This window comes from Megascapheus bottae, chromosome 16 (genome assembly GCF_031878675.1).
Source record: "Megascapheus bottae isolate mThoBot1 chromosome 16, mThoBot2.hap1, whole genome shotgun sequence".
Lineage (NCBI taxonomy): Eukaryota > Metazoa > Chordata > Mammalia > Rodentia > Geomyidae > Megascapheus > Megascapheus bottae.
In genome coordinates, this window is record NC_143524.1 from 11,301,274 (window position 1) to 11,327,252 (window position 25,979).

General features: G+C 35.6%; 3 protein-coding genes and 1 pseudogene across 3 annotated transcripts; all 4 read right to left on the bottom strand.

Moving 5' to 3' along the window:
- Window positions 1-1,272: 1,272 nt before the first annotated feature.
- On the bottom strand, window positions 1,273-2,199 carry LOC150052818 (olfactory receptor 4P4-like). Its single transcript, XM_090348876.1, has one exon. It carries the CDS (start codon window positions 2,197-2,199, stop codon window positions 1,273-1,275), a length of 927 nt encoding a protein of 308 aa, XP_090205002.1.
- A 5,159-nt stretch (window positions 2,200-7,358) lies between these two features.
- LOC150052819 (olfactory receptor 4P4-like) lies at window positions 7,359-12,785 on the bottom strand (annotated as a pseudogene).
- Window positions 12,786-13,418: 633 nt separating this feature from the next.
- LOC150052820 (olfactory receptor 4P4-like) lies at window positions 13,419-14,333 on the bottom strand. Its single transcript, XM_090349229.1, has one exon. It carries the CDS (start codon window positions 14,331-14,333, stop codon window positions 13,419-13,421), a length of 915 nt encoding a protein of 304 aa, XP_090205355.1.
- An 8,659-nt stretch (window positions 14,334-22,992) lies between these two features.
- LOC150052821 (olfactory receptor 4C16-like) lies at window positions 22,993-23,925 on the bottom strand. The gene has a single exon (XM_090348877.1). It carries the CDS (start codon window positions 23,923-23,925, stop codon window positions 22,993-22,995), a length of 933 nt encoding a protein of 310 aa, XP_090205003.1.
- Between the last annotated feature and the right edge of the window lie 2,054 nt (window positions 23,926-25,979).

A 25,979-nucleotide genomic window follows, 5' to 3' on the forward strand; every position in this document is an offset into this window, starting at 1 on the left:
TCACCTTTCAATGAATTTCAAGAATGATTTATGTACTCCATAATTTTAGTACAGTCATTGCTAGGACAATGACTGTACTAAACAGTATATAACTTTCTGGCTCAACCAATTTGTAATATATAGGTCATATGGTATATTCAACAATGCACCTAGAAATGCAATATAAGAAGGAGAAAGAATTGGTTTATTGATGAGAATTCAAAATATTCCTGAAGAATATTCCATTAGGTGTTTGCAAAGATGTCATTCCTGTACTCTGTAGCAGAGAAGCAGGACCTCCTGAGTAGAACAGACAGCAGAAACAAACCCCTAGATATGTGAGACCTAGGAGAGAGAAAAATGAGAGGAAAAGTTCCATACATGAGCTCCTGTTTCTTTCCAATTATTCTCTGTTAAAAGGTTTCCAGAATGCTATTTTTCAATGAAGGAATGTAATATACAGTCACCCATGGTCACCTGTAATGGCAGGATTCACAGGAAAAGGGCAAAATGACCAAGAGATGGATGATAACCAGGGCCTATTTCCAGATTAGTTTCATGAAATGAGGAGAGAGGAGATCCAGAGAGGAAGGGGGAGGAGCTGGAGAGGGAGAAAGAGAGGGAAGGGGAGAGGGAGAGGGAAAGTGAGAGGGAGAGGGACAGAAAGGAAGCAACCAAGCAAACAACTCAATAATACTACTTTTCACTGATATTTACATGAATGAAACTCAGAATTAGAACATTAAACAATTTACAGGTGAAAACTAAGACAACAGTTAATCTAGACTCTAGCACCCCAAAATATTTAATTGTCACCCAACCAGTTCTGCAGAGAATCAAACCTGGACAGATCTATAGAAAAATTCTGATAAACAAAACAGGAGGGTACAATTTATTCCAAAGAAAAAGGACTTTAATGTAAATTTTTCTTAAAGACAGGATTTGCATGATCGAAGATGTGCCTTCATAGTCATGTTGTTTGGCTTTCATTTTGTGGTGCTAATGAATGGAACTATTTTCTGCACATCTGACCCACAGTTTTTAATACAGAGGTAGAACTCCAAGAGATGAAAGAGTTCTAGAAGGAAATACTTTGCATTCCTTAAATCAATCTAAGTGTGGCATATTTTCATCATTTGAAACACAGATTTCTCCATATCCAAGGTCTCATATCAGACTTACAGTATGAGACATGAGCTCATAACATTGGTCAATATTCAGAAGAGTGATCAGAGTAATAGCCGTTTTTGGTGGTGTCTCAAATTAAAACTATCCTGGGAACTCAGGAATCCTTCATTTTAATCTTGAATGTGACATTCGCCACCAGAACCTCCCCATAGCAACTTGCATCTCCTTGTTTCTCAGAGTATAGATGAGAGGATTTAACATGGGGGCAATCACCGTGTAAAACACAGAGATTTCCTTATCCTTATTTTTCCCACCTGCAGGTAGGATATAGATGTAAATACAGGGAACAAAGAATAGAACCACAACCATTATATGAGAGCTACAGGTGGAGAGGGCTTTGCGACGGCCTGCAGATGATCTGGTCCTGAGGTTATATAAAATGAGAACATAAGAAATTAAGAGCACAGTAAATATTACAACTACAACTGTCCCGGAATTAGCAATCACTAAGAGACTGACCACATGGATATCCTTGCACACAAGTTTCAAAAGAGGCTTGATGTCACACATGTAGTGGTCAATCACATTAGGACCACAGAAAGGCAACGTGAGGACCATGAGCAACAAAGCACTAGAATGCCAAAACCCAAGTCCCCAGGCCACGACAATCAGCATGTGACACCTCTTCCGGTTCATGATGAGCATGTAATGCAGTGGCTTGACAATGGCCACATAACGATCAAAAGCCATGCACACCAGGATAAAAATTTCCACCCCTGCCAGCCAGTGGTAAGTGAAGAGCTGAGTCATGCAGATGTTGTAGGAAATGTCTCTTCTTGTGGCAGCCAGGTTCCTGATTAGCTGGGGAACAACAATGGAAGTAGAGCAGAGGTCCATGAGGGAAAGGTGGCAGAGAAAATAGTACATTGGCTGTTCCAGGAGATGGCTGCAGGAGATGGTGAGTAAGATGATGCTGTTTCCCATCCAGACTGCCAGGTAGCAAAGCAGGAAGAAGAAACAGAGCACCAGTTCTGTGTGCTTACTTTCAAACAGCCTCGAGAAAACAAATTCTGTGACATTCTGTTTTTCCATGAAGTCAAGATGAGTTCTGTAATACACAGAAAAAATGTATTTTCTGAAATTATCTAGACTGTAACATTGAAAGCCTTCCTTCAGTTTTGTAGTGTTACACACTATATAGACATAGAAAATTTATAACCTCATTATTTATATATATTAATTTGTTTATTTATTTGGTTTGTTCTCATATTCTGGATCTTGAACTACACTTGGTACCAACTTATTTGATATGAAATATAGCACTATACTTCCAATTATGTGTCATGTAATTAAAGCAGGTTTGGTACCCAAAATGTTTATAAATAGTTTACATGCTTTTAGTTCTCATAAAATTGTCAAAGACACCTATTGAATTTTATAGAAGAAATAATGAAATAGAAAAGGTAACTGATTTTTCCCAAAGTGAATATATAAATTTGGCTTTTCCATCATTTATACATCCTGTGACTATGCCATATTATTTATAAACAAGTAGAATCCTGAAAGCTTCCTGCTTTTCAGCTTAATAAGGATTATTTTCCAGTGCTCAATCTCCAAATTCAATGCTACATTCAATTATGGAATATTAGATTTATAGTGCATATAATGTATCTATAATAATATAATATACCAGTCTCATTACTGACATCTCATGTTGGATAGAGTTATTATATACTTTTTACAACTTGCAGGGATTTCCATGGCCCAGAAAGTGATTGGTTTGGGGAAGTATATTCTGAAGCTTGTCTCCAGCTTCTTTATTCAAATTCAGAAAAGTCTTCTCTGGAAAATTAAAAAAATATACTGCAGCAATGTTCGATAGCTACATGAGGAAATACCATATTTTTATTATAGGACTTTACCCTATTCTAATATCACCCTTTCAGATAACTTCCAACATTTTGTAGGTGTATTCCATTGCTAGCAAATATCAAAGATTTAATGTGGTTCTTAAGATATTTCTTGCTTTTTGAATCCAGAGGCAGAATACTGAAGTCACTCTGACACTGCAGACATGGAAGCAAAGAGTGATTATGTTGAAATTGTCACCTCTTGTCAACATCATGTTGATTTCCATAAATTTGCACCCTTTCAACAGAGGCAGAGCAATAACCAAATTGTGTTCTAGGCAGATTCTTGGTTAAATAGGTAAAGATGGGCACCTACCAGAGATGCTCTGGGAATCTCTCTTTCCAGAGAAAACAATTCACTCTCCGAGATTCTTCATCTAGTCTCTTTATAGCTGGAACTACATATTCATTTTCACTGATGTGCTTCTTCAACTGGTCAGTACAGTAATGTGGTCATCTCTGCCCTTTTCAGCCTAGAGCAAAATTACACCATGTAAATTATGCTTGAGAAAAAGCCATGTCAAGTCTGTGAAACAGTCCAACCCCTGCATGAAATATTTTCAAAAGGAACAGAAACAAAAAAATACACTCCCCTGTCACTCATTAAATGTCGATGATTAACAGTATTGTGTTCTGCTCCAAAATGAGTTATTGATGACTATGTTAAAAAGCACTTGGATAGACTTTTAAATAAGCATTCAGTTCCTCCTCAAAATGCTATTCTTATGAAGAAACACAGCAGAAATTTCATAGAACTTCAAATGTTATAAATTATTAGTAAGTTCAACTCCAATGATTTTACCTCAATTGAAGGAAAAGGATGTATGCTAATTCAAATAGTTATTTCTGTCAGGATTTTTCAATATTTTTGGTATGTCAGGTTGCTTGTCCCTCTTCCTTTTCTGCAGTATTTTTTATCATGAAATATTAAGTAAGTGAATATGGAAGCAACCACTCTCTCCTATGAATGTTCAAACAATAGAAGTTTTTATGGATGAGCTACTAAAAATATTTTGAACTAACTATGCAAGGAGACAAAAGGGAGAAATTCCCTTGGGCACACATTCTCAACAAATGCATCTATATTTGTAATTGTGAAAGGAAAGCAAGTACCAACAAAGGGGCCGTTCAAGGTGATTGTAAATCATTTTCCATTACTCTTTGGCATATGATACAAGTGATGGAAGACTTTTGTAATGATACAGCATTGATGAAATGAGTGAATCTTTTTTTTCTCTTTCCTCTAGGAGGAAAATTTCTTTCTATATCTGATTTTCTGATGATTATGTAACATGTGGAAAATGTGGACTTTTTGCCTTTGATTCTACTAATGTGCTATTAGCTAGTATCAATTCTCTATTTATTGATACTAATTGTCAACATTATTGCAGTTATCACAAAGGATTAAAATGATTTCCTGTTTAAATGTGACTTTTAGGCATTTAACAGGCACTAATACCATTTTGTGTAAAGAGCTGGAATTTTTTCTGCCCATTTGTCTGTTTCTGCTATGCTTTGTTTTGTTACATCCAGTCTTTATAAGAACACAGGAAAGTGTAGTAGGATGCAAAGAGGAGAATTTATATAGACTATGGTTCTCAGTTTATTGTAAGAAATATTCATGAATCTAGAGGTTCATCTAATAAATATTTATTTGTTTTCACGTTTCACACAATGATGGGCCTCATTATTATCATTTCCTACATGTACACAAGGTACTTTTGCATACAACATGTTATATTTCTATTTCTGAAACTTTACTTTTTTTCTTCACCCTTTATGCTTTAAAATAGATTGGAGGGCTAAATATAACTTGGAATCCTTCATTATCAGTATACACATAGCGATATTTTAATTTAGGGGGAATTATAATAACACTAATATAGTATCCAAAATAATATATGTAGATAATTTCAACAGCACATAGAGCCAAATTTTCAGTGTTTTTCCAGAATGTATTCCTTACTAGTAAATTTGTAGCACAGTAATTTCTAGGACAAAAATAAACATATAATGAACCTGATATATCAGATATATTTGTATTTGATTATTTGAAATTGGATAGGGAATGGGGGAAAACAAGATGAGGGGTGGGCAGGGAGGGAAACACGGACCAAGACATGTGAAAGGGTATCAATGTATGGGAATTAATGCACCATCTATCTGGCAAACATCATGTAACCCTTCTATTAACTACAATAAAAAATATATGAAAAAAAAGAAAAAGCACCTATTTTCTTGCTCAGTCAACTTGTAGGCTATATAGCCCACAGAAGTACTGTAGGAATATTACTAACTGCACAGAGGAATTGCAGTTTAAGGTGAAAGAAATATTTCATTGATGAGAATTCAAAATATTCCTGAAGAATACTCCATTAGGTGCTTGTAAACATGTAATTCATGTACTTTGAAGAAGAGAACAGGGACATCCTGCATAGGAGATACAGCACAAACAAAGATCCAAACCTGAGAGAAACTGAAGATAATGATCTAGCCCAGAGAAACAAGGGAGGAAAACTTCCATACATTTGGTTCTGTTTCTTTCCAAGTGCTCTTTGCTAAAAGGTCATATATATTTGCTATGAAGAAATATAACACATAGTCAAGCATGAATGTGGTTACTGATAATGGCAACATTAAAGAGGAAAAGCCAGGATAATCCTGAGTTGTTGATTATCAGAGACTATTCCAAAATCCTGTCTTACAAAATGAGCTGAGAGATGGAAAGCTTGTGAGAGAGGATGTGGGAAAGAAAGAAGGAAGGAAGGGAGGAAACAAGGAAGGAAGGAAGGGAGAAAACAAGAAGGAATGAAGGGAGGAAACAAGGAAGGAAGGGAGGAAACAAGAAAAGAAGGAAGGGAGGAAACAAGAAGGAAGTAAGTTAATGGAGATGGAGAGGGAGGGAGCAAAGAAGGAAACAAGGAAAGTGAAAGGAAGCTTACAACTCCTTGTTATTATGCAAATGAAACTCAGAATTAGCACATATTTACAGTATCTAGAGAGAAGAACTGAGTAATAGTTGCCTTGGTTCCCAGCATCCCAAAATCTTTCATTAACACACAAGATATTCTGCAGTGTAGTGCATGCTGAAAGAAATTGATATTGGACAGCTTTATAGAAATTTTTGACTAACAAAGGACAAAGATGGATTTTGTTGCTCAGAAAATTGACATTAATGTGATTTTTTGGAGTTGCTTCAAAAGATGGAAGATGGGGTCTATTAGTTTGTTTGTTTTCTACTTTGTTGCTGGTGATGTAAACCCTTTCCCCTACACCTTAGCCACAGTATTTAACACAAGAGGTAGGAGGAAGTGTTCTAGAAGGAAACCCTTTCCAGTCCCTCAGTAGCATATTTTGAGGAAACTTTGAGGCATTTTACATACAGGTTCAATCTACATGAAAGGATCTTTCTTCAGACTTAACACATGAGATATTTAGTGAATCACATGAGTCAGATCCAAAGAGAGCATGCCTAATTTTTGTCTTTTACTATGTATTGTGTTTACTTATAAGTTTATAGACACATTTAGTAACTCCAAATGTGAGAAACCATGCAACCTAGATTTCTCCCTGAGGTCTGGCTAAATATACTTAATATATTTTTTCAACTCTTTCCACTGCCTTAAAATGAAACAATATCATTTTTTCTGATGGAAGCATAGAATTCCATTGTGTAAATGCACCATGTTATCATGATCCATTGATCTGCTGAGGGTCATCTGGGTTTCCAAACTATGGGAACAAAAATGACGCAATGAACATCAGTGTGCAGAGAATTTCACTGGACCTGCTAAGTTATACAGGACCCTAGACATTAATACAAGGAACATGTTAATACAGTAACATGTTCTTAGAAGAAGATCACAAAGATTCAATAGCTATGGGTATACCATCATGTAAAATGATATTTACTGATATAAACTCCAAGAAATGGAAATAAGAGGTTTGATTTTTTTTTTCGTCGTCTTCCTATTTTCCTCCTTGGTCACTGATTTTGCTATCTGTAACTTTTGTCTTGTATGTGGTTAATGTGTTTTGAGGAGGATGACACAGACACCAGAACTGGTGAGCCAAAATGTAAACAAAGGCAGCACTATTTTGAAAAGGAGCTACATAACTTGTGGAGGAGGGGTATCAGAAGACACATCTGAGCAAATGAGAACAGAGATGACACTATTCAAAAAGAAATGAACTCACTGCCTGGCTTACATACTGCAACCCTTTGTACATAAACATTACAGTAACAATCCAAAAGAATGCTCCCATACTTCTTTTTCGGTGACACACTATATAAAATTGTCTTGGGAACGCAAACTAGGAGTCAAATAAAGGACTCATACATTATTTCAATTTTGAAAGTGACATCTACCACCAGACTTTGCCCATAGCAACTTGCATCTCCTTGTTTCTCAGAGTTTAGATGAGAGGATTTAACATGGGGGCAATCACCATGTAAAACACAGAGATTTCCTTATCTTTATTTTTTTCCACCTACAGGTAGAATATAGATGTAAATAGAGGGAGCAAAGAATAGAACCACAACCATTATATGAGAGCTACAGGTGGAGAGGGCTTTGCGACGGCCTGCAGATGATCTGGTCCTGAGGTTATATAAAATAAGAACATAAGAAATTAAGAACACAGTAAATATTGCAACTGCAACTGTCCCGGAATTAGCAATCACTAAGATACTGACCACATGGATATCCTTGCACACAAGTTTCAAAAGAGGCTTGATGTCACACATGTAGTGGTCAATCACATTAGGACCACAGAAAGGCAACGTGAGGACCATGAGCAACATAGCACTAGAATGCCAAAACCCAAGTCCCCAGGCCACGACAATCAGCATGTGACACCTCTTCCGGTTCATGATGAGCATGTAATGCAGTGGCTTGACAATGGCCACATAACGATCCAAAGCCATGCACACCAGGATAAAAATTTCCACCCCTGCCAGCCAGTGGTAAGTGAAGAGCTGAGTCATGCAGTTGTTGTAGGAAATGTCTCTTCTGTGGCAGCCAGGTTCCTGATCAGCTGGGAAACAACAATGGAAGTGGAGGAGAGATCCATGAGGGAAAGGTGGCAGAGAAAGTAGTACATTGGCTGTTCCAGGAGATGGCTGCAGGAGATGGTGAGTAAGATGATGCTGTTTCCCATCCAGACTGCCACGTAGCGCAGCAGGAACAAGAAACAGAGCACTAGTTCTGTATGGTTATTTTCAAACTGTCTGGTGAAAACAAATTCTGTGACATTCTGTTTTTCCAGGAAGTCAAGTTGAGTTCTATAATACACAGCAGAATATTAACTTATTTGAATTCATCCAGACTATAATGTATCTGTGAAAGCCTTCCTTCAATTTTATTGTGCTATATACTTTGAGTTTAAGAAGTAATGTACCCAAAACTTAATGAATGTAACTATAACCCCTGTGTACATCACCTAATGAATAAGATACAAAAAAATCATAGAAAATGTATGACATAGTTCACCTAAATATTGATATATATATGTATATACATATATATACACATACACTTTAATCTGTGTCCTTCTTTGGTCTGTTCTGGGGTTAACTTCACATACTATGCCTTTCTTTACAAATTTATCAATGCTTTCCAAATATATTTCAACTTCTTTGATTTTAAACACGTAACTATATTTCTAATCATGCAGCATGAAATTAAAACTTGTTTGGTGCCACAAAATTTCAAGAATATTTTACATACTTTTAATTTTTATAACATTGTCACAGACACTTACTTAAATTACATGGGAACAAATAGTGAAATAGTACATATATACATATATGTAAGATATCTATATACATTAATATGTATATGTGTGTAAACACATATATACACATAAATGCATGCATGTATACAATGTTTGTGTATGTATATACTCACATATATGTTTTATGCATGTATATGTGTGTACATAGAGAGAGAGAAAGACAGGGAGAGAGGGATATCTAAATTGGGATATACAGCTGTTAATATAATTGGAAAAATCTTCACTTTTCCTAAAAATGCTAGTAGCATATTGTGAGATATCACCTGGCATAGTGGAAACATTGTAGATGTACTCATTTCTCTTAAGATACTGAAGAAAGTAATATGATTGAAAACCAGTGCTTCCTTATTTAATCCCACCATCAGAACAATGCAGATATTCTCACCCTGTGACTATGGTAGCTAAGACTCATTATTTTGAAATCGTGTCCTCTCACCTCTGCTAATTTCAAGAAATTTGCATTCTCATAATAATGTCAGGGCAAGAACCAAATTGTGTTCTAGGCAGATTCTTCTTTAAGGAGGTGAAAATGGGAGCCCACCTCAGATACTCTCTGAATGAATCTCTTTGTTTCTAGAATGAACAATTCATTTCCTGAACTTCTTCCTATGCGCAATGGTGGAACCCTGCTAATCTCCTCACTTGACTCACTCAAAGCTAAATGACTTCATGCAAACTATGCTTCAGAAAAAAGCATCTTGTAAGTCCACAGCAGAGACGTTTCCTGGCCTAAATAGTTTACAGAAGAACAGGCTCATAATACAAACTACCATTGTCACCCATTGAAGATGCTGGTTGGCAGAAATTTAGTGTTCTGCCACGAGAAGAGAAATTGAAGTATACATTAAAACTTGTCAGAAGTAAATTGATAGACTCAAATCATCATGCAGTTTCTCCTGCATGGCTTATCCTTAAAAAGAAACACAAGCAAATGTATTACAGAACTTCCACATTTATAGAATATTAGCCAAGTATAGAGACTTTCCTTGGATTATAAAATCAATTTAAAAGTAAACATATTCCTTAGTCTTAGAAAAACACTCATAGCCATACATCTTTCATATTTTCTTTTATGATTGTCACTGTGTGTGTTTGCGTGTGTGTGTGTGTGCGTGTGTGTGTGTCTTTGTGTGTGTGTGTGTGTGTGTGTGTGTGTGAGAGAGAGAGAGAGAGAGAGAGAGAGATAGAGAGAGTGTGTGTGTGTATGTGTGTGTGTGTGTGTGTGTGTGTGTGTGTGTGTGTGTTCTGGAGCTTAAAGTAGGGATTGGCTTTGAATCACAATCTGCAATCAGTGTCCTGAGTAGCTCAGATTAGAGGTGGGAGCTACCAGTGCCTGGCTGTCTCATCACTTTCAATAATTATTTAAACAAAACTGATATTTATAAAGTGAGAGGATTTATATTTTCATTCTGATACATTTGGACACCCATGTTAAATTTTTAGGTCTACAATTTGTAGTCCATTTTATGATGCTTTCTAGTCTGTCAAAGTCTGAGTGAAAATTTTCAAACCTGATCATTTTTTAAAAATGCAAGTCCATATTAGAATTACATGAGGAGCTTTCTCAACACACATATTTCCACATTAACTAAAACTTAGAGCTTCTGGGATTTGAACTGGAAAAAAACGTTTCCAGGTAATTTATATGCAGTAGATTAGTGAAACAATATTCAACTAAAAATTTTTATTCTGTATCTTGAAAATAAAATCTCCACATTTTAAATGTTAAAAAAAGAATATTAGTACATATAAACTTCAAAATATTACCTTAACTTATGGAAAAGAATATATGCTATGGGCCAGGAGCAGATTCTCGTGGTAGCATGGTAGCCTAGCATGCACAAAGCCCTGGATTCAATTCCCCAGAGCCACATACACAAAAAAAGCAAGAAGTTGTGCTGTGGCTCAAGTGTCAGAGTACTAGCCTTGAGCAAAAATGTCCAAGGACAGTGCCCAGGCCCTTACTTCAAGGCCCCCCCAAAAAATGAATATATGCTGATACAAATTACTACTTATCCCAGGACTGACAATATGTATGAAATGTCAAGTTTATCCTTCATACTGGCTGCTTTTCTTTACTGCAATGTGTAATGAAAAAGTAAATGTTTGTGGAAACACCCATTCTCTCCCATGAACCTTCAGGCCAGAGCAGCTTTTAAGGATGGTGTGCGGAAGCTATCTTGAACTCAAGGAAATGAAGAGACACAAGGGATAAACTCCCCTAGGTGTGCATGAGCAGCAGATGCATGTGTACTTATAATTATTAAATAAAGCCAATACCAACAAAGGGGCCATTCAAGATGAGTTTAAGGCCCTCTTTCACTTATCTCTTGGGGGTAGGATATAAGTGATGTAAGATATTTGTAATGATGTAGCATTGATGAATTCAGTGAATTTCTGGTTTCTATATTAGGAAAATGTCCATCCATATTGAATTTTTGATGATTACATAATGTGTTAAAAATTGTAATTACTTCTCATTGATTGTTCCAATGTGCTAATAGTATGTATCGGTTCTGTATTCACTGACACCAATCAATAAATTGAAATTAGTATAAAGGACTGGAAATATTTCCTCTTTATTTACATATGAATATCATAAATTTAAAACCCATAGATACCATTATGTACAAAGGTATTGATCTGTGTTGTTCGCTGAAAATGAGGAAACTACACAATTATATTTTTCCCACTCCTTTGTCTCTGATTTGTTTTGTTTTGTCATTCCCAGTCTTTTCAATAAGAAACATAGGAAAGTTTAGAAAGATGCAAAGAGAAGTTATATAAACGATACCTCTCAGGTTTTTATTGGAAACATGCATGTCTCTAGAGGTTCACACTATCTATTTACTCATTTTATGTCCCACATAACTATGGACTTTGTGGTTGTATTTTCATGCATATGCAGAATGGATTTTGGCTCAATTCATGTCAAATGTGCATGTCTGAATCATAACTTATTTTGTTAACCCTATCTGATTTTAAACATCTTGGGTGAGCTGGGCACTGGTGCTCATGCCTGTCATCCTAGCAGCTGCATAGGCTGTGATTTGAGGATTGCAGTTTGAAACCAGCTGGGGCAGGAAAGTCTGTGAAAGAATTATGACAGATGAACTACAAGAAAACTGGAAGTGGAGCTGAGTCTGAGCATGGGAGAGGACTAACCTTGAGCAAAATAGCCCAAGAAGAGTCCCCAAGCCCAAAACTGGGGCTCAAACTCCACAACCAACAACATAATTATATATAAATATAAAACCATATAAACTTCATGTACACATACATATGTATATATAAATATATATGTGTTTTGGGTAACTATGTTGTTGTGTGTCTTCATTATCTGTGGACACATAGAGAAATATGTTAATTATATTTAGGGGGAGGTATTAGAGTAGTATTAACATATGATCGCCTATAAAATGAGACAGTGTAGAACTTTGATAACAGCACATCATGTTAAATAAAATAATATGCTTCAGTGTATTTCCAGAAAGGTCTATTTACTAATTAATTTGTAGCACAGTCATTTCTAGGAGAGATAAATAAGATACAAAGAAAATCAGAAATAGCCCACATCCTTTTCTGGCTCAGTCAATTTGTAGGACATAGGTCACAGGAAGAACTGTAGGTTTATTATGAATTGCACAGAGGATATGGAATATAGGAAGAAATAATTGGTTCATTGATGAGAATTCAAGATATTTCTGAAGATATTCCAGTAGGTGTGTGCAAATCCATGATTCCTTTACTCTGCAACAGAGAACCTGGGAATCCTATGTAGGAAAGACAACACAAACAAAGCCCTAAACATGTGAGAAACTAGTGAATGACCTAGCCAAGAGAAACATGGGAGGAAAAGTTCCATATATGAGCAGTTATGCCAGCATTCTAGAGAAAGAGGCAGCTATTCCAAGATCCAGTATCATCAAATGATATGAGAAAAAGAAAAATAATAACTCAGTAATACCTCATTTCACCAGTATTATACAACTGAAACTCAGAATTGGAACAAATGTACACAATTTAGAGATTAAAAACTGAGTCAACTGACGCCCTGATAACCAGTACCTCCAAAATGGTTTATTACCAGACAGCAAGTCGTTAGTTCTGAAATCAGCAAATCAAGCTGGAGTGATGTTTGGAAGGTTTCTCACTAACAAGGGAGAAGGATGGATATTTTTTTTCTCAGAGAACTGAGTTTCATGTAACTTGCCTGTGGGAGGAAGGTGTCTCAGGATGGAAGATTTGTCTTATTAGGCATGTTCTTTTTTCTCATTTCGGTGCTGGTGATACAAGCCATGGCCTCTAACTGCTAAGCATGGGTAAGGAAGACCAAAAGCTGGAAAAGTGATCTAGAAATAAATTTCTTGCAGTCTTCAAATTTACATATTTATATCTGGAATCTTTGAGCCTTGTCACATTCAGTGTTCATTCCATAGCATGGAGTCTTGCTTCAGACTTAAAACACAAGGCATGAGCCCCTAACATGATGCAAAATACAGAAGAGTGCTCCCTTGTTTCTTTTCTGTGGTAGCTCTAATTAAACTATTCTGAGAACACAGTCTGAAAGTGGAACAAAGGATTCTGTCTTTCAAATTTTAATCTTCAATGGAACCTTCTCCAACAGACCTTTCCCATAGCAACTTGCATCTCCTTGTTTCTCAGAGTATAGATGAGAGGATTTAACATGGGGGCAATCACCGTGTAAAACACAGAGATTTCCTTATCCTTATTTTTCCCACCTGCAGGTAGGATATAGATGTAAATACAGGGAACAAAGAATAGAACCACAACCATTATATGAGAGCTACAGGTGGAGAGGGCTTTGCGACGGCCTGCAGATGATCTGGTCCTGAGGTTATATAAAATGAGAACATAAGAAATTAAGAGCACAGTAAATATTACAACTACAACTGTCCCGGAATTAGCAATCACTAAGAGACTGACCACATGGATATCCTTGCACACAAGTTTCAAAAGAGGCTTGATGTCACACATGTAGTGGTCAATCACATTAGGACCACAGAAAGGCAACGTGAGGACCATGAGCAACATAGCACTAGAATGCCAAAACCCAAGTCCCCAGGCCACGACAATCAGCATGTGACACCTCTTCCGGTTCATGATGAGCATGTAATGCAGTGGCTTGACAATGGCCACATAACGATCCAAAGCCATGCACACCAGGATAAAAATTTCCACACCTGCCAACCAGTGGGATGTGAACAACTGGGTCATGCAGTTCCTATAAGAAATATTTCTTTTTGTGGCAGCTAAGTCCCTGATAAGCTGGGGAGCAACTGTGGATGTGTAACAGAGGTCCATGAGGGAAAGGTGGCAGAGAAAGTAGTACATTGGCTGTTCCAGGAGATGGCTGCAGGAGATGGTGAGTAAGATGATGCTGTTTCCTATCAAGACTGCCAGGTAGCACAGCAAGAACAAGAAACAGAGCACCAATTCTGTGTGCTTACTTTCAAACAGTCTGGTGAATACAAATTCTGTGACATTCTGTTTTTCCATGAAGTCAAGATGAATTCTATAATACACAGCAGAAAATTAACTCCTTTGAAATCATCCAGACTGTAATATAACTGTGAAAGCCTTCCTTCAATCTGATTGTGGTATATACTTTGAGTTTAAAAAGTAATGTACCCACCACCTAACGAAGGTAACTATAACCCCTGGGTATATCACCTAAAGAAAAAAAATACAATAAAAAGTAGTCATAGGGACTCTAACATAGTTTACCTAATTATTGATACACACACACATATATATATACATTAATATGAGTCTTTTGTTGGTCTGTTGTGTGGTTTAAACTCACATACTGGATGTTTCTATACAAGCACTGTACAAATTGAGCAACACTTCCTAACTAGATTTCAACTTCTTTGATATTAAACACATAACTATATTTCTAATCATGCATCATGAAATTAAAACTTGTTTGGTGCCACAAAATTTCAGGAATATTTTATATACTTTTAATTTTCATAACATTGATACAGACACTTACTTAAATTGCATGGAACAAATAGTGAAATAGGACATGAATACTTGTATGTAGGGCACAGATATACATTTATATGTATATGTGTTTATACACATATACACACCTATGCATGCATGTATACATTCCTTATGTATGCATATACACACATACATGTTTTATGCATTATATGTGTATACATATAAAGACAGGGAGAGAGGGATATCTAAATTGGGAAATACAGTTGCTAATATGATTACAAAGATCTTCACTTATGCCTAAAAATGCTAGTAGCATATTGTGAGATATCACCTGGCATAGTGGAAACATATTGCAGATGTTTTCCTCTCTCTTGAGATACTGAAGAAGGTAAAAGGATTCTTAAACCGATGCTTGCTTATTTAATCCCACCATCAGAACACTGCAGTTACTCTCACCCTGTGACTGTGGTAGCCAAGAATGTTTATATAGAAATTGTGTCCTCTCACCTCTGCTAATTTCAAGAAATCTGCATTCTCACAATAATGTCAGGTCATGAACAAATTATGTTCTAGGCAGATACTTATTTAAGGAGGTGAAAATGGGAGCCCAACTCAGATACTCTCTGAATGAATCTCTTTGTTTCTAGAATGAACAATTCATTTCCTGAACTTCTTCCTATGGGCAATGGTGGAACCCTGCTAATCTCCTCACTTGACTCACTCAAAGCTAAATGACTTCATGCAAACTATGCTTCAGAAAAAAGCATCTTGTAAGTCCACAGCACAGACGTTTCCTGGCTTAAATGGTTTAGACAAGAACAGGCTCATAATACACACTAACATTGTCACCATTGAAGATGCTGGTTGTCAGAAATTTAGTGTTCTGCCACGAGAAGAGAAATTGAAGTATACATTGAAACCTGTCACAAGTACATTGACACTCAAATTATCATGCAGTTTCTCCTGCATGGCTTACCCTTGAAAAGAAACACAGGCAGATGTATTGCAGAACATCCCCAATTATAGATTATTAGAACATATAAACTTCAAAAATGTTACCCAAATTTATGCAAAAAGATCATTTGCTATGGGCCAGGAGTGGAGTCTCGTGGTAGCATGCTAGCCTAGCATGCACAAAGCCCTGGGTTCAATTCCCCAGAGACACATACACAAAAAAAGCAAGAAGTGGTGCTGTGGCTCAAGTGTCACAGTGTAAGCCTTGAGAAAAGTCTCCAAGGACAGTGTACAGATCCTGAGTTGAAGCCCCAAGACTGGCAATAAAAACAATATATGCTAATACAAATAATTACTTATGCCAAGATTTGCAGTATATATGAAATGTCAAGTTCATTCTTCATACAGGCTGCTCTTCCTTTTCTGCAATGTATAATGAAAAAGTAAAAGTTTGTGGAAAAACCCATTCTCTCCCATGAACCTGCAGGCCATAGCAGCTTTTAAGGATGGTGTGCGGAAACTCTCTTGAACTAAAGGAAATAAGGAGACACAAGGGGTAAACTCCCCTAGGTGTGCATGAGCACCAGTTCTGTACAGTTATTTTCAAACAGTCTGGTGAAAACAAATTCTGTGTAGTTTTGTTTTTCCATGAAGTCCAACTTTGTTACGCAATACAGAGCAGAAATCTAATTTATCTGACATTATTCAAAATATAATATATCTTTGAAAGCATCCTTTAAATTTTGAAATAATGTATACATAGGTAAAATATAGATATAGCAAATACATTATATTGCTCATCTTATTGTTTATTTGTGCATTTATGTATCTATTTAAGTGTTTAAGAGTTAAAGACAAGGTACAGCTGTCTTCACAACACTGTACAATTTGATTACTACTTCCTCTCCACACAAGGTTTATCTTTAAACTCTTCTGGAATAAAATATATCAGTCTATACCTAGTAATACTTGATAAAAGTAAAACAAATTTTATATCTCATAATTTTATTAATGTTACATAGTTTTAATTCTCATAATTTTTTTTGTAAATCCTTACTTGACTTTTATAGAAAAGTGGCTGAATAAGCACTATTTAACTTCTCCCCCAAATAAAAGATATTGCAACAGACCTAAGATTTAAATTTATATCTGATGCTCAATTATACATTTGAAGCTGCTATTCCATTTAAAGAATGATGAAGTATAAAACCAATAGCTTTTTTCCTCCTGCAATTAAATAGAAATGATTTTGTATTATGCAGTCTTCAGTTTCTTAACTGAAGTGACATATCGTATAATGTAAATGTATTTATGTACGTATATATATGTATGTATATATATATATATATATCTGTATATACTTACAGTGATCTGCCTGGTACTGATAGATCCTGGTTTGTGGATAAAAGTTCCAATGCTTCTCCATAGCTTGTTTGTCCACTGTCAGGACTCCAAGTCACCAGAAATAGAAAGATATTGAGGCAGCAATGATGGACACCTAAGTACAGAAACACAGTTCTTTTTATTAGAGAAAAAATTTATCTTAATCATCTTAAAATGATATAGCATTGAGTAGTATTTATATAGCATATTTTGAGGTAACTATTGCCATTTAAGAAAAATCTTGTTGATCTATATGTTTTCTATGACATATGGAGGAGTTATGATTCTTAATCTACCTGCTCATTTAATCCCACCATCAGAATGCTGCAGACATTCTGACACTGTGAATATGACAGCAAAGATTGGTTATATTGGTATCATATCCTCTTACCCTCTATTGATTTCCATAAATTTCCACTCTATCTATGTCCTTTCAATCTGTCTAGAACCGCATTAGGGTCAATGTAGTTCCTGAGGCTGAATCTCCATCTCAGATACTCATTGAACCTCTTTGTTTCTAGAGTGAACCATTCATTCTCAATGAGGCACCTCTTCAACTGGTCATTTCACTTCTTCACCTGATTCTCCCCAAAGTAAAATAGTTTCTTGTGAATTATTCTTGAGGGAAAATTGTTGTCAAGTCCACAGAACTGTCCTAACTCTGATTAAAATGGTTGGAAAGGAACCAACAGATGCTTGTAAATATATACCAAGACTGTTAACCATTTAAGATGTATTTCCATTGTTCAAAAGGTGTTCTGTCACATGTAGAGTAGTTGAAGAGCCCATTAAAAAACAGAAATAGAAAGAATACACAGGAAATACACAGGACTCATAGAAAAAATGGTAGATTCTCAAATTATTGTTGTTTCTTCTAAATGTTTTACTCTTAAAAGAAACCCAAGCAAACATATTGCGGAATTTCAAATGTATTATTAGTAAATCTACACTCCAAAGATTTTCAAGTTTGTTTCAGGATATATAATGTTTTACAAGGTCAAGTTGGTCCTGCATGCTGGCTGCTTACTTTTCTTCAATTTTATCATGAAACAGTAAATTTCTGCCATGAAACTTCAAACATTAGACATTTGTGTGGATTGGTTGCTGACGATATTTTGATTTAAAGTACATAAGAAGACACAAGGGAGAAACTCCCATAGGCATGCATTTGCAACAAATGCATGTATATTTATAATTATGACTGTAAGGCCAATACCAACAAAGGAACCATTCAGGATGACTTTAGGGCCCTCTTTATTTTATCTCTTTGGGATACGACACAAGTGATGCAAAACTTGCAATGATACAGCATTGATTAAATGACTTTCTTTTCTTTCTCCTTTTCATTCTCTTTCTTTTTTTCCTTCTCTTTCTTTTGTTCTCTCTTTTCTTTCTCTTTCCTTTTAGGAAAATTTCCTAAAGCATGCACTATTCAGATGATTATTTAACATGTTAAAAAATGCTGAGTTGTTTATCATTGTTTGTATCAATGTACTAAAAACAATGATCAACGCTATACTCATTGATATTTACCCTCAGAATTATTGAAAATGTGGGGTGAGAGCATGGCCTAGTAGTAGAATGTTTCCCTAGAATTTGAAAATACTTCCTTGTTATTTAAGTATGACTATTGGAAATTAGCAGCCATAAGTACCATTGATATGTATTTAGTATCATAAGTAGTTATCAATTAGTAGTAGCGTACTGACTAGAATTTGGAAAATGTCACAATAAATAATTTTTTCATTCATTTGTGTTTCTGTTTAGCTTTGTTTTGTCATAATCTCCTCAGAAAGAGAAGTTGAAAAGTGTCCATAAGATGCCAAAGGGAAGAAGTTATACAAATGATAGTTCTTAGGTTTTTTATTATGATTATTACTATTATTATTTATTATTAGTGGCAGTGATAGGGCCTAGGTGCTGTCCCTAAGCTCTTTCCCTCAAGGCTGGTGCTCTACCACTTTGAGCCACAGCACCACGTCTGGTTTTTTGGTGTTTAATTGGAGATAAGAGTCTCATCAACTTTCCTGCCTGGGCTAGCTTTCAAACTGCCGTCTTCAGATCTCAGCCTTCTGAGTAACTAGGATTACATGCATGAGCCACTAGTGCCTGGCAGTTCTTAGTTTCTAAAGTGCTCTATTCATGTGTCTCTGCAAATCAGTGAAGACACTTTCAAATCTATATACATAAAAGTACGAAACAATTTCCTACAGAATATAGCTAACATGTTAATGCAAATTATTATCAACAGCAAAATTGAAATCCATTGTGATGGCTATTTAATAATTCTCAGTTTCTAAAAGTAATCAGCATACAGACCACATACAAGTATGTATTTATTAATGACAGCACAGAGTAAACTGTCAAGTCTCAGAACATTAGTATCTCACTTAGTAATAAAAAATGTATGGAAATTCGTATAATACATTTCAAATAACACATTTTAAAAGATAATATTGTTTAGCGTTCTAGAACAGACTTTATTTTTAGACAAGTTTTTTTAAGTTCACATGAAAACAAATGTGTAAAAAATATTTGAATATCTATATGTGCCCTTCACAGTTTGCCTTAGAAAAACATCTTGCATGAGTGGGGTATGTTGGTTATAACTGATGAATCCTACTACAATTTTATTGATGTTTATATTATATTAAGGCTTTTCTTTGTATAGTTTGGAGCTTTTAACAAAAACGTTGAGTCATGTATCTTCTCTTACAGTACAACAGAGAGCTGTTTCACCACGTTTGAGTGTCATTCATCTATTTATACTCCCAATGGATTCATGAAAAACACAAAAATACTAATTTTTATACACTGTCTAGTGTTGCACATTTCCAAGAAGACTTTTTTTGTTTTTCATTTGTTTTGCTTGTTGTTGTTCTTTTTCAGTTATAGGACCTGAATTCAGGACTATAACCAAGTATTTTTGCTAAAGACTAGAACTCCACCACCTTGAGCCATAGTTCCACTTATGATTTTTTTATAGTGATTAGAGATGTCTCATGTACTTTCTTGCCTGGGCTGGCTTTGAACAGTGATCCATAGATTTCAGCCTTCTGAGAAGCTAGGACTGCAGGCGTGAGCCACTGGTGCCTCCCTAGAAATTCTTAATCCAGGCTGGGAATGTGGCTAAGTGATAGAGTGTTTGCCTAGCATGCATGAAGAGCTGGGTTCAATTCTTCAGTACCACATAAACAGAAAAAGCCAGAAGTGGAGCTCAAGTGGTAGAGTTCTAGTCGAGCAAAAGAAGCTCACGGACAGTGCCCAGGACTGAGTTCAAAGACAGGACTGGTGAAAAACAAAAATAAAATAAAGACATTCTTAATCCATATATGTTTTACATATTTATAACAAACCCTTGATAATCTCCTGTGAACCATTTTATTACTTAACTTTTAAATTTTATGAACATAAACTCAGTATAATAAGTGTATTATGCCACATTTGGGTCTCACAAGTACAACTGTAATAATTCCATGTTATATATAAAAGTAGTAAATTTGTAGGATTATTGTCATATCCTCAAACTTAGAATTCTAAAGTATATTTTAGGAAAAGAGTACTAATAGTAACAAAAAAGTCTACAATGTCTTTCTAAGACCAAAGGGCTCTTCCCAAAGGATGAATTTTCTATGTTCTGTCACTGTTCTTTCTGGCAAGAACACATACATTTCATAAAAGTCCAGAGTTTATTCAAAGTACTGAAGAGGAGATAACCTAGCTTCTTTATGTTGTGCTATATAGCAATTGTTGAAATATAGAAGTGTCAGGAAGAACAAATATGATAAAATATTAGAGACTCAATTATCTGCTAATAAAAAACAATTTGTTCAGAGGAAAAAGCAGCCATTCTATGCAGATAGAACATAACAAAAGACTAGTCATCCACACAGAAGCATTCAGAGATTTGGGGGGTTTTCCACATATTTATTCCCACCAAATAGGTTTTCCAGGGAGTTTCATTCAGTTATGCCCATTATACATACAGCGTCTCTTGTTCACACTCAAACTCTTGTTCCTCTCCTTTTCTCCTCCTCCCCTTTTGGGATCCTGATGGAAGTCCTCAGAACTATAAACTTTCCTCTTGGCACTATTTTATAGCAAGGGATGTGGTAAGTAATGATTTTATTTTCATTATTATTATTATTATTATAATAACTTATTTTAAGTGGTTATACAAAGGGGTTTCAGTTCAACATGCCAATTTATGAATACAATACATCTTGATCATTGTCAATCCTTTTATCATACTTCTCCATCTTACCCAACACATCATCCCCTCCATTTTCTTAGTTTAATTTTCACATGCATATATTGAATATTATGACTTCATTCTCCTCTCCTTCCTCTCTTCATTCTTGCATCCTTCCATGACACTCCAATTACCAACTTCTTGGCAGTTTAGACTGTAAGTGAATTCTTGAAGGAGTCACAGCATTGGAATACTTCCATGCATATGCTGTACTTTAGCTAATTTGTTTGTGTACATATGTGTTTGTTTACATATATTATATCTAACTTCCACATAAGAGAAAACATACAACCTTTATTTCTTTGGGCCTGACTTAGTTGACTTATCGTATTTTTTCTGGTCCATCCATTATTTTGCAAATGATTCCTCCAATAGATGAGCAAAATTCAATTGTGGGTACACATATATGGTTCTCTATATTTTATACTTACATATTATCCATTGAAAAATACATATTTATACTAGATATTGATTTTATTTAATTTTCACTACCTCCTAGAAGCTTTTTAAAGACTGTATTGTTATTGTGAAGGTGATGTACAGAGAGATTATGGTTACATAAGTCACATAGACAAAGAGTACATTTCTTTTTGGAGAAAGTCACCCCTTCCCTCACTTTCTCATGGTTTTTACCTGCCATGCCCATCCATGAGTTATATCGCTCATTTTCTATAACTTAGGTTCCAGTATTATTGCTGCATTTGTTCACCTTTTGCCCCACTATATCTGCAGCTCCCTTTACTATCCCCAAAGACAGACAAACAAACAAGACAAAAGGAAGGAACTGAAAAAAATGAACAAAGGAGAAAAAAATGACAATGGAATTCTGCATATCCATCAGAAAGAATGATACTGTGCCTTTCATTTGGAAATGGAAAGACTTGGAAAAATATTCAGTGAAGTAAGCAGGCCCAGAAAGACGTAGGTTGCACAGTTTTCCTCATTTGTGGTAACTAGAATGTGCCCATAAATCTACAAGTACCCACTGGATGGTAAAAGACAAAAATTACACTCAGACATGATAGACTACACAAGACTCTAGACAGTCACAGTGAGACTAAAGAAGGATATTCTTTTTTTTCTTTTTTTTTTTTTTTGCCAGTCCTGGGCTTGAGCTCAGGGCCTGAACACTGGCCTTGGAGCCTCAGCACCACTTCTGGCTTTTTTCTATGTATGTGGTACCGAGGAATCGAACCCGGGTCTTCATGCATGCTAGGCAAGTAATTAACCACTAGGCCAAACTCCCGGCCCCAAGAAGGATATTCTTAAGAGAGGGTCGTAGGTACCATAGTTATAGGCATCTGACCATATAAAATCATATTTATCAAAATAAGGAAAATTTCTGGTATAAACTACAAATGACAAAATAGAAAATAAATAGCCCAAGTGAAAAACAAGTAACCAGAGCCACAGCAGTGAACGACATTTAAGGTAATAGCTCTTATCGATCAATGTTTGGCCACATGCTAATTCTTCTACATAGAACTGAAGAAAGTGGTGGGTGTAAGTATCCACTCTCCTAGCTATCAAACCTTACACTAAAGGGCACTATAAAAAGATGTACTAAACTGACGACTTCTAGATTAATAAGTTTCTAAAAAGTTATTTCAAAACTCTTCATCTGACATCATCTGAAACAAAATTCTTGCTCCACAACTTTTTCATAGCATTTTTCACTTCTTTATTCCTAAGTGTATAAATCAGAGGATTGAGCAAAGGTGTCCCAATTGTATAAAACACAGATATCATCTTATCCATGGGAAAAGTGGTTGCAGGCCGCGTGTATATGAATATGCAAGGTACGAAAAACAAGATGACCACGAGGATGTGGGAGATGCAGGTGGAGAGGGCTTTTCTCCTGCCTTCCGCGCTGTGGTTCCTCAGGGAGTGCAGGATGATTATATAGGAAAATATCAGTATTACAAAACTCACTGTGCAAATGGCCCCACTATTAGACACCAAAAGGAGATTGACCACATAAGTATCTGAGCAGGCGAGGCTCAGCAAGGGCTCTAAGTCACAGAAAAAGTGATCGATCTCATTGGGACCACAGAAAGGCAAACTCAAGGCCAGGAAAATCTGCACTAGAGAATGCACACAGGACCCCACCCAGGCCACAGCCACCAACACAGCACAAACCTTTCGGTTCATGATGGTTGTATAGTGCAGGGGCTTACAGATGGCCACATAGCGGTCAGCAGCCATCAGGATAAGGATGAAGATCTCCAGGCAGCCAAAGAAATGCAGAGAAAAGACTTGGATGATGCATTCACTAAAAGAAATAGTGGCTGTCTTTAAAAGAGCATCCACGATTGTTCTAGGAGCTATGGAAGTGGAGAAGCAGGTATCTGAGAAGGACAAATAGAAAAGGAAGAAGTACATTGGACTCCGAAGTGCCCGGCTGGTTTTGATGGTGGCAATAATCAACAAGTTACCCAATAGTGTTCCCAAATAAAAAATCAGGAAAATTGCAAATACGACTTTTTTTCTAAATAGATCCTGGGTCAATCCAAGTAGAATAAATTCAGTCACATTGTTCTGCAGGTACATGGTTTCATGAATGAGATGCCGTTAGTCTGAAATGGTTTACCTGAAAAAGATAATAGATCTTATTTGCCTATGACAATCTAGAATACCTTAAGTAAATTAATTCATGATGTTCTGTGAAATGATGGAATGTTTAAGGGCAAAAAAATGTCATTGAGTAGGTCTTTGTTGTAGTTTCATAATAAGTCACCTTTTCTTTGTCTATAATTCATAGCCCATTTGTGTTATTTGTGCATCTTGAGTGAGGTTATGACTGTGTTACTCTCTGAATAATCTCTACAAAGAAAATCCATTCTTTACTGTGATATGAGTCAGATTCATTTCCCCTTTAACTGATATAAAATTTAGTAGCTTGAGTTCGTCTGAAAATTTTCTTGAAGTTTCTTCATTTTTCAGAAAAAAAACATCTCATAGCACTAAATTGCTTGCTTCTCATTTATGTACCATCTATAATTTGTTCGGTTGTTTAGGTTCATAATACAAATGCAAGGTCAATTCCATAAATCACTTTTTTCTGTTCTATATCACACACTTACTATAATTATTTTCACAACTGTATATTATTTTAACCAGATTCCACATTCCATTTTTCTTCACCCTTTCCAACATGTATGTTAGTTGCAAAGAGGAACTGCAATGGATTCATTCATTCACTAATATTTTCCAACCTTTAAAGTATCTTTAAGACATTTACTAATTGACGTAAGTAAGTACTCTTCTATAGTTCATAGTATTTCAGAAATCCCCAAGGAACATTCCCTTTCTCTTTCCTATAAAAAGCAAGAATCCAAGCAAATCCAAGTACCAAGAATATATTTTCAAATAACAGAGGTGTCTGTAATACTTAATAGTTTTTATTTTTTCAATTTCTGTAAGATTTCTGGTGGATCTGTGCATTATGAATATCAGGCAGCTGGCAAATGCAAACATTACTGGAGTGTACCAGGAAATCATAAATGAAAAGTTTTTTAAGGTAATAATTATACTAGTCAGTAACTGAACTCATTCAACTAACTTTTATTCCTGACAAAATGTATGATCATTCAAGTGTAACATTTTAGTCCTTTAACAAATTTATTTCTTCAGTTAAAGAAAGGAGTATAATCATAAATTTCTAAATTGAAAAACCTTTTCCTTTTGGTCAAGATGATGTTTGAAAGAACACTAGGCAACTTCTATGACATAGAAGTCTCATTCTATTACATTGCTCCATATACTTTTCAGAAATTCGGTCAACTATTTTGAATGATCTTTTGTTAACTCACATTTGAGACTAAATGGAAAAATATTTGTAATTTTTGAAGTGCTTTAAAAATTATTATCTACAAGTAGTTGCATGAAGGAGTTACCATTTAGCAAAGCAAGTTTATGAATACAATATATCTTGTTCAATGTTACTTCTTTGTGACATCCTTACCCATTCCTCCCCTCTCCATGCCTTCCTTGACTGCTCTTTATTGTGTAGGGTATACACTGGATTCTTAACACTATTCTCCCACTTTTTTCTCTCATATATACAAATTTTCCCCTTTTTCTGGTAAATTTTAATCTCATTTCACTTCCAATCCATTACTGGGAAAGGTAATCCCTGGTGGAGTTACGTATTTTTGAGGCGCTAAAGAAACAAAGAATTCATCTTATCAAAACAACAACAATAATAATAACTTCATTGTACTTCATGGACTTGAATAAAGATTGAAGATACAAGGGATCTAATAAAATGTGAAGGAATTTTTTCCTTTAAGTAAAATCTATTTTGTCATTTGCAATATCCTATGATCTGGAAAAGAAGGGGCATATTTTTTAATCAAATACTTAATGGAATATGTTTGAATCCAGAGTGATTCACTATGGATTTTATTCATTCACTATACATGTGCACACTCTTATGCAGTCCCATGTCCATTTCCACCCTCCAACGAGAAAACACCTTCACTCCTTTCTCAAAGGCTTCTGACAGTAATATGAGTCAGAGTTGTCTGCTGAACAGATTAGTTCTAGAAATATAACAGTCATCGAAGAACAGATATGATTCACTCAATTCTTTAGACAATGTT